The 13,874-nt window shown below is 42.9% G+C and overlaps 1 protein-coding gene across 7 annotated transcripts in view; it reads right to left on the bottom strand.

The window, feature by feature from the left end:
• LOC121328592 (eukaryotic translation initiation factor 4 gamma 3-like) overlaps positions 1–13,874 on the bottom strand; it is a 64,490-nt gene that overhangs the window by 16,504 nt on the left and 34,112 nt on the right. For all 7 annotated transcript variants that reach the window (XM_041273385.1, XM_041273389.1, XM_041273390.1 and 4 more), the window contains 9 exons: positions 12,199–12,984; positions 8,605–8,693; positions 7,890–8,127; positions 7,138–7,262; positions 6,445–6,564; positions 5,564–5,725; positions 3,989–4,186; positions 2,124–2,270; positions 1,423–1,659 (listed from right to left, as the gene is read on the bottom strand). In XM_041273385.1, the coding sequence (XP_041129319.1) occupies positions 1,423–1,659; positions 2,124–2,270; positions 3,989–4,186; positions 5,564–5,725; positions 6,445–6,564; positions 7,138–7,262; positions 7,890–8,127; positions 8,605–8,693; positions 12,199–12,984 (2,102 nt within the window). The remainder of the gene's footprint in view (positions 1–1,422; positions 1,660–2,123; positions 2,271–3,988; positions 4,187–5,563; positions 5,726–6,444; positions 6,565–7,137; positions 7,263–7,889; positions 8,128–8,604; positions 8,694–12,198; positions 12,985–13,874) is intronic.

The following is a 13,874-nucleotide window of genomic DNA, read 5'->3' as shown; positions in this document are numbered from 1 at the left end:
ATGCAGTGTTGTCAGACCTCGAATAATGCAAAGAAAATAAGTTCATATTCATTTTTAAACAACACAATATTAATGTTTTAACTTAGGAAGAGTTCAGAAATCTATATCTGGTGGAATAAACCTGATTTTCAATCACAGCTTTCATGCGTCATGGCGCAAAAATTCAAGCAGCTCTGCTTTGTTTGGCTTGTGACCATCCATCTTCCTCTTGATCACATTCCAGAGGTTTTCAGTGGGGTTCAGGTCTGGAGATTGGGCTGGCCATGACAGGGTCTTGATCTGGTGGTCCTCCATCCACACCTTGATTGACCTGGCTGTGTGGCATGGAGCATTGTCCTGCTGGAAAAACCAATCCTCAGAGTTGGGGAACATTGTCAGAGCAGAAGGAAGCAAGTTTTCTTCCAGTACAACCTTGTACATGGCTTGATTCATGTGTCCTTCCCAAACACAAATCTGCCTGATTCCAGCCTTGCTGAAGCACCCCCAGATCATCACCGATCCTCCACCACACTTCACAGTGGGTGCGAGACACTGTGGCTTGTAGGCCTCTCCAGGTCTCCGTCTAACCATTAGACGACCAGGTGTTGGGCAAAGCTGAAAATTGGACTCATCTGGAGGTGCTTCAGCAAGGCTGGAATCAGGCAGATTTGTTCCCCAACTCTGAGGATTGGTTTTTCCAGCAGGACAATGCTCCATGCCACACAGCCAGGTCAATCAAGGTGTGGATGGAGGACCACCAGATCAAGACCCTGTCATGGCCAGCCCAATCTCCAGACCTGAACCCCACTGAAAACCTCTGGAATGTGATCAAGAGGAAGATGGATGGTCACAAGCCAAACAAAGCAGAGCTGCTTGAATTTTTGCGCCATGACGCATGAAAGCTGTGATTGAAAATCAGGTTTATTCCACCAGATATAGATTTCTGAACTCTTCCTAAGTTAAAACATTAATATTGTGTTGTTTAAAAATGAATATGAACTTATTTTCTTTGCATTATTCGAGGTCTGACAACACTGCATCTTTTTTGTTATTTTGACCAGTTGTCATTTTCTGCAAATAAATGCTCTAAATGACAATATCTTTATTTGGAATTTGGGAGAAATGTTGTCAGTAGTTTATAGAATAAAATAAAAATGCCTATAAATAGTAAAACCAGAGAAACTGATAATTTTGCAGTGGTCTCAATCTTTTCCAGAGCTGTATATATCTATTTCGTATATGGCTAGTTTCAAAGCCCCAGATTAGCACTAATCTTGGCCAACATTATCTAACATTAAGTAACCTATGATTAGTGCTAAATGGGGTCAGTAAAAATAGCAGGGTTTGAAACTCGTTCTAGCCCTAGCACTAGTGCAAGTTTCAAGCCCTTAAGCAGCTGACAGCGCCTATATCAAACCCTCTGTTTGGGTCGCAGAGCCTCACCTTGGCCTTCTCGAAGTCCAGGTCCTTGCCGATGGTGGTGAGCAGCCGGCACAGGCACTCCAGAGACTCCTCGTCGTGGTTCTTCAGCAGCTTGACCACGCAGTCGTGCATGATGGCCTCAGTCAGCATCTTGAGTTTGAAGAGCTCCCCGATGAACTTGATGTTGCCGATGGAGCGCCGCCGCGCTTTGTCCTTCGCCTCCTTCAGCTCCTCCTGGAGTCGCTCCCGCTCGCTGGACTGCAAGAGAGCTGGAGAGTCAGGACTAGGCATCCAGGAGGCTACAAGCACCTTCTCAGACCCATTGAAATGGACATGAGGATTTTTAACGCACTGTGCCACCTTGCTATACACAAAAGTACCCAAGTTAGGAAAAGAACTCGGGAGCCACAACATTTCTTTTCTTTATTATAAATATTAAAAAATAAGAAAAAGTGGTGTGATTCCTTAAACATTATTTAACAGTGTGTTTAATGATTTAGAATCATACTTAAAGTTTACAAAGGTCTACTGTAACAAAGTAGTACCGTACTCTACTGTTCACACAGATTGATTGTGCCAAACTCACAAGGGACCAACACACACAATGTAAACAACTTCTACATTGCGAGAACAATGATCCCCATTTTGTAAGCAACACAGTATGCGTATTAAGCAGCAGTGTGTCTGGCTAGTGGAGCTGCAAATTGAATCGTGTCACCTACCGAGGCTGCAGCTTCCAGCTCCTTCTGCTTTCTTTCGAACACATCATCGTCTACCTTGTCCCTCTCAAACTCTTTCTGGCAGCGGTTCAATAGCAGCTTCCGGAAATTCACAGTGCTGTTCGGTTTATCAGTCATGGTCACCTTGAGCTGTGGAGCCAGAGAGAGAGATCAGTCAGCAACGCCAATCATACAGAACTATCCCAGTGCCAGCTTGTTCCAGACAAGGCTTTGCTACCCATCCACTAAAGGCATACTATGAAAATGTATATAACGAAGAATTTCCTACCAGTTAAATATCCTATTATGCGTGTTCCCGAACTTTCTCTAATTCTTCAGTTTAGACCCTTACTTAAATCAATTAAAACAGGCTGCAGATAATAAAACCCAGGGATGGAAATAAGACTCATTACATAGCAGTTTGATCCATTCCTGCTTTTACTATGAGTTTAATAAGACACACTTGAGCTTGTGACATACACATTGTGGCTAAGCAACTCATACTAAAATCTGGAATGGGCAAAAAGTGCTTTGCAATAGGAGTCTTATGTTCATCCCTGAAACCTGTTAAAACATTGTCCTGTGAAAATGCAACCTGGTGTTTTAATACTGATAGTGGAGCCCACATGTCAAATCAATCAATCATAGTGGAACACCATCACAAAGCGCTTTACAAGATGGAATAAATACAAGAAAATCCCTAATATTTCAAATCGAGAAATGCATAATACTCCCCATGTGTTGCTACAACTGTTTAAATAACACACCTGTAATCTTTTTATTAACATCCCGACAACCTTTTACACTTAGAACTTTAGTCTGTTTTAACGTTCTTTTTAAAGTGTCTGCTCTAGTGCGCTGGGGTTTGAGATCTGTCCTCTAAATCACTGCAGGAAAAGCTAAAACACATGAAATGCTCTGGAGTTTCTGTTCCGTACCCCATCATGGATCGTTACTGCTGTGTTACCTGTTTGACAATGTGGGCAATAATCCTTATACTATCAGTGCACTAGAGCAGACATTTTGAAAAAAATGCTGAAACAGACTTTAAAGGTCTAAGTATAAAAAGTTGTCTGGATGTTAACAATGAAAAGAAAAATTTAAAGAGTTATTTAGAGTTGTAGCAACACGTTGGGACGTGCAACGCTGTATTTTTTGTATCCCTGCTACTTGCTCTTTAAGCTAATACATTTAAGCTAATACTCTTTAAAAACCACTTATGCCTATTTTCCCCTGCGTTTTCCAGGTACAGCTAAGCTGGACAGTCTAGGCAAGGGGTAGTTACAGACGGCTGTCTGCATTGTGTAATTGTGGGTGAAGCTGACCGAGGGAAGTAGTAGTGTGGCAGTAAAGTTCATGTTGAATTGTGGGATTGATTGAATATAGGCAAACAAGAGAAGATGGACAAAGGTGAACAGAGGTGGCTTTTTAGTTTTGGTCTTTCCACAGCTGTCAGTAGTCTTATTAATGACATTTCATCACACAATAAGAGAAGGAAAAAAAAAACAATCTTTCTTGGGTTTGTTTTCAACGCAGCCTTTGCTTACAGCTTCATTGTTCCAAACAGTTTGTCTCTTCAACACACGGCTTTCGATGATGCACTCCCACACAGCCCAGTTTAGCCCTGTTGGCTATGAGATTGTACGGTCTGAGGTGCAGCTAAGGTATAGCGAGCCTTAGTGGAAACACCCTTCAGCTCAGCGCTACAAACTTGGCAGCACTCGTTGCCTCAACCTACCAATTTTCCTTCCTCTGCAGTCGACCTGAATATCACTACACTGCTGACCTGCATTCAGACTGTGTCATATTGCGCTCTACAGTGAAGGCACAGAGTGGGGCACGGGTACAGCAGAGTCCAGCTCTCTTACTGTGGCGAGGCAGCGGCACATGTTGCCGTAGGCGACGGAGAAGCTGGGCTCATCGACTGCCTTCTCGAACACCAGGTCGATGACCCCCTTGAGCCGCTCCTCTGTGTCGATGGTCAGATCGGTCACCTGCTTCATCAGCTGGTTGAACATCTGCGGGGTCAGCTTGTTCAGGATGCTACGCACCTTCCGGAACAGGTCCTGGAGAAGGGAAGGGGAAACTCAATGCGATCCTGGGATATACATTCCTTAACAGGGCGTACAACAGTGCACAAACTGACCCATAATCCAAACCATGCTTTTATAGCAGCTGCAAACACACAGCTTTAAATGTCACAATTATCTGATGAATGTTTATCATTTACAGCAGTTGTTTTTTTCCCCCCATTGCCCATATACCACCATATTTCTTAATAAAACAGATTCGTTTCAAGGGCATTTCTACCTGTTTGATCAAAGTCATTTCTTAGAATGACAGTTTATGCAATCTCAATGGTCTCTTAGGCCAACGCCTGTATATTGTTTCTGTCTGTATGTGGCAAGACTGAGGCCTGCCCCTGTAAAATATGGGTTTTGTGTGATTATAAATAACATTGGTGGGGCTTGGGACTTAAAAAGTGTTGGATATGGCAGGGCTGGGAGGTGAGACTTCCCTCTCTGCCTTAGTGAAAGGAATGTGTAGCAGGTGGCCAGGTGTCAACTGAAGAATTGATAATAAATTAACCCTGGTCACCTTCCTTTAAAAAGGGGTCTGGAAAAGCCAGTCCTTTGTGCTGTGCTGTCCCATGCTGTGTTACCAGTGGAAAGACTCACAACTGCGTGTTTAATCAGGGTGAGTGAACCAAACCCGAAGAACATCTGCGGGTTTAATCTTTGTAAAGAGATTTAGACCATGTGTTTAACCGACATAATTACAGCTTTAGGTTAGGGGATTCTTCATTTAGCTTGGCCATCTTTTATTATCTAGTTGTTTTTTGTACAGTGTTTGTTTTGTACATATTTCATGTACTGTTTTGCATATATCCACCCACACTAGGGCTACCATTGCTGGTACCCTAGTGGTGGCCACCAATACTGCAACAACTGCCTGTTTGCTTAATAACACCTGGATGCCTGTGCAGCATTCCAGCATCCAACCCTCTGCGTCTCTCGTTTCTCTGTGGATACTCGCACTGTAACAGTACACCTCTGTTACTGTACTAAAATGCTGTCTATGCATCTTATGCCTGATAAATGCAACTCAAATTATAGTAGCTGACCAGTAAATCAGTAAAAATGTTTGTCTAGTTGAGGACTGCCATCAGGTGGCTGTTGAACAATATGCGTCTCACTGAGCTTCACAGTATGGCATCTTTTGAAGTATCCCATTTAAGGTTTTTAATGTCTGAAAAGTCACAATGTGCATATTTATATTGTGTTTTAAGCTATTGAAGCAGTTTCTTAGTGCAGTGGATATGATTTTGTCAGCTATATAGTAAACAAATTTTTTACTAAAAAGCTGGTAATTGGAATGGCTCTGTTAGACAGAAAGGTTGGACAGCGCTGGTCTAGTTGCCTGGGTGACTCACGATGCCTTACCTGTGTTTTGTTTTCGCCAGGCTCCTCGTCTCTTTTCAGGGTGGGTTTCCAGGCGTTCTCAGCTTTCCTCAGTTGCACCTCGTTCACAGACACGTTGGTGATGATCTTGCGTGGCTCTCGCCGCTGGCCCTGCTGAGACCGCCGCAGACCCGCACTCAGCAACTGCAAAGAAGGAACAACAGTGGTCAAGGACCAGGCACGCAAGGGCTTCTCCAAATAGGAATAGGGATTTTCCAAATAGGAAATGCACAGATGTAAGGTGTGCTGAGAACTTAACTCATGCAGACATGCTACTGTAGGCTACAAGTCTTTACTCTGAATATATTTGGAATGCAACCATGGTGCTGTTTTGGCACTGGGTATAACTGGGTTTTGCACTTTCTCCTAACATGCCAGCATAACATGATTGGGGGGGGGGGGGGGGGGTGTTCTGTTAATATAAAAAAAACAAAAAAAGAAACAAACAAAAAAAACGCTTGGCCATAACCCTTTTAACAGCAATTAACTTCAGAGAAAGATTTCCCTAAGGCAATGTAATCTTGGACTACCTTATTTTACCTTTGGTTAGCTAGTCCAAGATTAGGGCTAATCATGTCCTATACTGCAACTGAGTTTGTCTGTTTTGCGTGACATTTTCTTTCATAGACTTTTACACCACTGTGCTGTGTTGGGAGTTAAACAATATCATAGTATTCAGAGGGAAGCATTCCTTTACATGACTTAATACAGCAGCCCATGCTGTTTTACCACTGGTTGTTACAGTTGAGTTCAGTTTAGGCTCTCCTTATTCCCTCCCCATCACTTAAACCTGAGGATCACCACACCTATCAAGAAACTTGTACCTCAAATCACATCTAAAAGTTTTAAAAGGAGTGACATACAGCAGCCCCTCGCCCTCCTGTGATCTGCCGGCTGAAGTCTGCGAAGGCGGGAGTGAAGTCGGGGCCACGGGCCATCACTCTGGGGTCCAGGGGCCTCATCGGCAGCTTGTTTTGATTTATCTGCAAGAGTGCAGTGTATGGTATATGATCACATGCACAATGTCAGTCTCGTATTGTGTGCACTGTCCACTGCAGTAATACTGTCAGTATGTAATGTTACACAAATAGATTTTATTTTTAGTGCTTGTATTTTTACCTTTGAAACAGACACTACTCTGGGTCTACTCACACATACAGTATTGTGTACACAAAGACAGATAATCTTCTAAAGCAAGAATGCCAATGCCACATTTATTTGTAGATGTGTAAAGCTGCAGTTTTTGGAGTAAGGTATCTTGATACAACAAACCTGGTCAGACAAGGACAACAGCTATATTTTCATGTATACCACGAAACCTGTAAAACCAAATCTTGTTCAAATGCCAAACTGGTGCTGCAGCCAGTTCCATCTGTAGTCCAAACGTGAACCGGACATTACACAAAAGTCAAAAGATCACCTGTATGGATTTTGTTTTTATATCATTGCCATTTATACATTCTTGGATTTGCTGCCACTTACAATCCAATCCCAGGGGCAGACAGAACTTAGCATAAAGGTTTGTGTCACTTTCCTGGATGTTCTGCAGCGCTCACCTTGTCGAGAACAACATCGTTGATCTGGGGCAGCCCCTCTGGTTTCTGCACGCAGGCCGCCATGAACTGGAAGCCTAGCAGGAACTCCCGGTCATACTGCTTCTTCCCATCAGAGTCCAGAGACGCTGGAGGGACGGAGGGAGGGTACATTGTAAGAAAAATGACAGTGAAGCATGCAGAGTTCCCTTAATATGGTTTGATTAGAGACAATTCACCCAGAACTTCTCAAAACAGGCTGGAAGAGACAGGTAGAAATCAAGAACTGAAAAATACCCTTTTGGATACATTTCAAGCCCCCATCATGCTGATGAATCGCATTAAAAATAGACACGTATACCATCTCCTATTAAATCTGTTGTAAATTTTACTGCTCTTTCAGCTCTTTCACTGTTTTTTATTCTTCACTCCAGCAAAAGTGTAAAATATGACAACTCTAAAAAACAATGGAATGGACTGTTAGTTACAATTTTATAACTGTTGGTACCTGTCTACCGCCAGTTAATTTACAGAGCCGCTATCCCTAAAGTACGAAATAAAACAAATACAAACTGTAATAACCCCAAATTACTACTTCTGAAGTCTATGACCAACATAACTGCAGTTATAATTATTAAAGCATCTGTTACATATTTCTCCTATACTGTACGTTTTCATTACATGCCACTGTAAGGTTACATAATGAAAAAAAAATCTCCCATTGCATAACACATTGAACATGCAAATCACCGGAGTCCAGTATATCGGAGGGCTACCTTCCTGGAAGATGCATTGAGGAGTCCCAGTGGAGCTGTCCTTGTCCCCTGTGGTGGCTCCACTGTCCGTGCTCTCGCTCTCTGAGATGTGCTCTGCTCCGTTTCTCACAGGCTCCAGCTCCCGCTCTCCGTTCTCCTCGGGGACGGGCTGCTGCTTCATCTCCACAGGGACAGGGCTGGGGCAATGGGGCTCAGCCTCCAGGGCCTGCTCTACAGAACCCTCCTCCCTGGGCTCAGGCTACGAGACATCAGGATGAAACATTTACTTTATAAACTTTCCCTTTCCCCAAGGTGCACTACATTCTGGGGAGGGGTTTCCTCCTTCCTTCTTCATGCAGAAGAAGAGCTCCAACATTGGGAGAACCTGGCTGAAGTTCCTGCCCATCTTTCACGACCTAGACAAAAGTATAATTTTAAAGATTCTTTCAAGAGTTTCAAATTATTTAAAGTAAGCATTTGAAGCAAGGAGTCAACCACCCTCTTGGTCCACTTGAGCTTAATAGACAACACACTCGGCCTGTCATGGCTGTAAATTTGATGAGCAAAATGTATATCACCAGTATGTACAGAACAGTATAGGAAAGGAAATGGATGAGTTGTTTTCCAGATACAGTATATGGAAATTGTCAAGTGTGACCTGCATCTTGTCCCCTCGCTGGGGATAAATAATGCTAAAGAGAGAGTGGGGGTGAGCACAGGATCTGGTGGTTCTTACCTCTCTGTCTGTGTCTAGCACTTCATCCTGCCCTCCAGTCCCCTCTTTTGGTTTCTTCCAGGTCTTTGGTGCAGCAGGAGCAGTTTGAGCTGCAAAAGAGGTTCAAATAACACATTGCATAAAACAAATTTCCAGTGCCTCTACACATACCTATCTGGCACCCACAATGTTGCCACCAAACAAAACTAAACTGCTCAGTTACACAACTTTATATATATATAAAGTTAACCCTAACCCTAACCCTAACCCTAACCCTTAAATCAGCACCTCTACATGTATGGCAGCCATTCCATTCCAGTGTCTGTTGAATTCCAACACAGGCCCACCTCATTCTACTGAATGAGTTACTGATTAGGGGATCACCTGAACCAAATCTTATTTAATGAGGAAAAATATAAAAACCACTCCTGTGGTCATCACTATCCTCTTGGAATAGGACCAGCTGGATGGCAAAACAGTGCTAGTAGTACCTCAAAAGTAACTGGAATCAAAAAATAACATGACCATGCCCAAAGAGTTGAAAAGGAAAGTTTTGAGTGAGGAAAAGAAGGGTTCAATTCTGGCTTTACTGGCAGAGGGATACAGTGAGCGTAGGGTTGCTTCCATCCTTAACATTTCAAAGATGGAGGTTCATAAGAACAAGGTCAAGCAGCACACATTGGGGACAACAAAGCTACAGACCGGCAGAGGGCGAAAACGACTCTCCACTGACTGGGATGACCGCCAACTCATTCGAATGTCACTCAGCAACCGTAGGACCTACAAAAAGAATGGCAAACGGCAGCTGGGGTGAAGTGCACGGCGAGGACGGTTCGAAACAGGCTCCTAGGGGCAGGGCTGAAGTTGTGCAAAGCTAGAAAAAAGCCCTTCATCAATGAGAAGCAAAGAAGAGCAAGGCTGAGGTTTGCAAAAGACCATAAGGATTGGACCGCAGAGGACTGGAGTAAGGTCATCATCTCTGATGAGTCCAACTTTCAGCTTTGCCCAACACCTGGTCGTCTAATGGTTAGACGGAGACCTGGAGAGGCCTACAAGCCACAGTGTCTCGCACCCACTGTGAAATGTGGTGGAGGATCGGTGATGATCTGGGGGTGCTTCAGCAAGGCTGGAATCAGGCAGATTTGTCTTTGTGAAGGACGCATGAATCAAGCCAAGTACAAGGTTGTCCTGGAAGAAAACTTGCTTCCTTCTGCTCTGACAATGTTCCCCAACTCTGAGGATTGGTTTTTCCAGCAGGACAATGCTCCATGCCACACAGCCAGGTCAATCAAGGTGTGGATGGAGGACCACCAGATCAAGACCCTGTCATGGCCAGCCCAAACTCCAGACCTGAACCCCATTGAAAACCTTTGGAATGTGATCAAGAGGAAGATGGATGGTCACAAGCCATCAAACAAAGCCAAGCTGCTTGAATTTTTGCGCCAGGAGTGGCATAAAGTCACCCAACATCAATGTGAAAGACTGGTGGAGAGCATGCCAAGACGCATGAAAGCTGTGATTGAAAATCAGGGTTATTCCACCAAATATTGATTTCTGAACTCTTCCTAAGTTAAAACATTAGTATTGTGTTGTTTAAAAATGAATATGAACTTATTTTCTTTGCATTATTCGAGGTCTGACAACACTGCATCTTTTTTGTTATTTTGACCAGTTGTCATTTTCTGCAAATAAATGCTCTAAATGACAATATTTTTATTTGGAATTTGGGAGAAATGTTGTCAGTAGTTTATAGAATAAAACAAAAATGTTCATTTTACCCAAACACATACCTATAAATAGTAAAACCAGAGAAACTGATAATTTTGCAGTGGTCTCTTAATTTTTTCCAGAGCTGTGTATATATGTATGTGTGTGTGTGTGTATATATATATATATATATATATATATATATATATATATATATATATATATATATATATATATCACACACACACACACACACACACACACACACACACACACACAGACAGATTCTCAAAGATATACACACATGCAAACCCATGTTTGTTTTCAACAATAAAAGTTCAATAAAGTCCAAGAAGAAAAAATAGTAATTCAAGTCTTTAAATCACCTATATACCAACAGCGGAAACCAGTGCTCTTCAATTCTCTGTTGAACATCGCTGCTGTGTTCAGGAACTAACCCGGAGTTCCACTGTTCACCTTGCCTGACGCAACCCCATTAACACTCAGACATGACACAGCTAGCATGCTGGGAGGTCATGGATTACCATTCCCCTTGTCTGCTGCAGGCGCTGTTAAAACCATCTCAACTCTAATGACTGCCAGAATTAAAACAAAACGGTGAGGCTGTTCGATTGCAAAAGCATTGCTGCCGACTAGTACTGCACAGAACAACCAGGGCAGGCGTTCCAGAGGAGTGTTGTATTTTCCCTTCAAACTTGGGAGCTGAACACACATTTCCTACCACATGCTGTGGTGTTTTAACCGTGCAAGAAGGACCACGCAGGGCAGCAATTACCAATCAAGCAATAAGCCAAGTGCAGCTGGTCTTGCTTTTGAATGATTTGCACAGCATGTCTACAGGTTAGGTGTCTGCCTTTACTAGATTGGTTTTGGAATGTTATTAAGTGCAGTATACCACCACGTCACTGTTTAAAAAGTGTATTTTTTGTTAGCTCTGCAGTTCTGCACATTCTGATTTTATGAGATCTTTGCAGCAGTGCTTTGGGTGTGTTCCTTATTTAAAAGTAGTTGAACGTGTTGTGTCTGTCATTTCATTTTCCAAGAAAGGAGTGTTGGGCTATTTCTCTAAAAGGTCTAGCTGTCTGCGGCTGCCTGCTGTGTTGGCTAGGCAATACTAGAATTAACAACATTATGATTGCTCTTGTTATCGCTTTTCATTTTATTGAACAACTCTGCTAGGCCATTAGTGATAGTTCATTATGTTTTTTTTTCCTTTCTTTTACATTTCTGTTAAGAGTATACTGCAGAGTTACAAGAATATGTGTGGCTGTTACATTATTATTTTTATTAAGTTGGCAGACACCTTTACCCCTGTACTCTTCACTGTGTGCTATGATCTCATTTTACTTGAACCCAGGCTTCCAGATGCGTGTTAACCTTGAAAAATGAACTAGTTGCACACTGTGTAACAGGCAGGCATTTCCCCAGTCGTTATGGGACAGGATCTATGATGACAATCAACAGACACAAGTGGTAATAGTTTCTGTTTCACTTTCCTAAGCATTTAAACAAAATAATTAAATAAGGTAACCAAATCAGAAACGCCACCATAAGACATTACTGACGCGTGTATTTGTACAGCACTTGATTGCACATGGACATGACTGAAGAATATATAAAATAAATTGGCCTACACTGTACACTTACTATTTAAACATACCTTGCATATTTTTGCCAACTTAAACGTTTGGGTAAAACACTTGGCTGACGTTTAAACTAAAGCTGTAAATCTATGAAGAATAAACTTTTAGTACAATAATATGCCGTTTGGGATTTTTATTTTCCTGTTCAAATGTTTAAACCTTCACAGGCTTAGTTTAACGTTTAAACTATTTCACCTCTAACCCACACATTAAAATTACTTTAAAATTTGCTGTCCTGCTTTACCTAGAATAGGACTTTTTCTGGAGTTGGGTGGCTGGGAGTCTAGGGTTTCCTCCAGCTGGATGTCCACGTCTCCCACTTCTTTTGTCTCTGAGCTGATGGGCGTCCTCCTACCTTCCCCAGCCTCGACAGTCCCCTGATTGACTAGCTGGAGTATGGGAAGAGGGGTAGCAGCAACAATGAGAGCAGCACTAGCAGTGGAGGTTAGGATAGCGGAACAAGTGCTGGCAGGGTGGGCCGGCAGACTTGGGCTCGCTGCCCTGGCCTCTCTCAAATGAGTTTCCTGACTCTCAGCGTTGGCAGTCAAGGGCGGAGGAGGAGTCTGAAGCAGCAGCAGCACTGGCTCTTGGGAGGCCATGTCCACGTCGCTGCACTGTGAGGTTGCCTCCTTTTCACTCAGCCCGTTCATCTCTTTCATGACAGCGGCCACTCCAGCTGACGTGGGGATGGCAGGGGAAGCAGAGAGACTCCTGGGTGGATCTGGGAGGGCCTTGTGGGAGGGCTGTGGGGAGACTGAGGGAGCTGGTTCCTCTCTGAGGCTGCCTGATTCGTCTCTGTCCACTGTGAGTGCCGGTTTGCTGGTGACAGCAATAGGAATGGCGGCAAGGCTAGAGGAAGAGCTGGGTGTGGCAACAGCAGCAGGGATGACCAGGGGAAGCTCTGGAGGTTTCTCCGGAGGAGAAAGGTCCTGCGTGGTCACACTGTGATCCCTCTTCTCAGCAGTGAGGTCAGGCCGCAGCCCCGGCGACGAGGACTTTAACACAGCAGGGTCGTGTTTTGGCTTCTCTTCTGAAGAAAATGGAAAATAAGTTTTAGAAACAATCCTCATAATCTGGGATGGCAATACATAACAATATATTCTTAACCCTTTGCCAACAACTGTGTCTAACAGACCAAGACTGAAGTTCTCTTATACAAAAATATGAAAAATTCAGATGTTACATATGGGCATACCCGATAGTATGGGGGTTTTGCATGGATTTATTAAACATTTACTCTGAAAAAAGTTAAATCAACTTTCTGTGCGATGTTGGAACTACTCATCAAAATGTGACCATGTGCACATTTCCACATTTGATCTACACAAGAAACATACCTGGCTGTCATGGTATAACAAAGTGTATTTATAAAAATAAATATCTCTGAACTGCATTGGTATTAAAAGTATTTGACAAATGTATAAAAACGTTATTGAATGCAACTGAAGTAACATTTTCAGAAGTTGGGGTTTGGTGACTTGCATCCCTTTTTTTTATGCAGCAACAAAAAGTGTGCCCTAAATCCATGGCCTCTTATCTCAGGGCTGCAAGGAAGGAATAGGTGAGAAGGCATTAGCCTAATTACTGTCACAAAACCACGAGTGCTACAGTGCCCAGGGTCTGCCCATATTACTACCTAATTCCTTAAGGCACAAGCACTTGCCATTTACAAACAGACTCACTTGAGCAGTTCAAGTACACCATGTTAAGTCTGCAGTATGCAGGAAGCAAAAGTAAACAATGGAGAAGGGGATGTTAGGAATGGTAGCTAGTGTTTTAAATATAATCTACAGCAGTCAGGGATATCACAGTGTATAAAACAACCGTCATAAATACCTTGGCATTGCATACAGTTACAATACAGTGCTTCTTGTTATTTCTGATTTGCACATCAACAAAATCACTAAACATTTAAAACAT

This window comes from Polyodon spathula, chromosome 16, assembly GCF_017654505.1.
Source record: "Polyodon spathula isolate WHYD16114869_AA chromosome 16, ASM1765450v1, whole genome shotgun sequence".
Taxonomy (NCBI): Eukaryota; Metazoa; Chordata; class Actinopteri; order Acipenseriformes; family Polyodontidae; genus Polyodon; species Polyodon spathula.
Note: the sequence above shows the minus strand (reverse complement) of the source record. Positions and strands in the feature narration are given on the sequence as shown.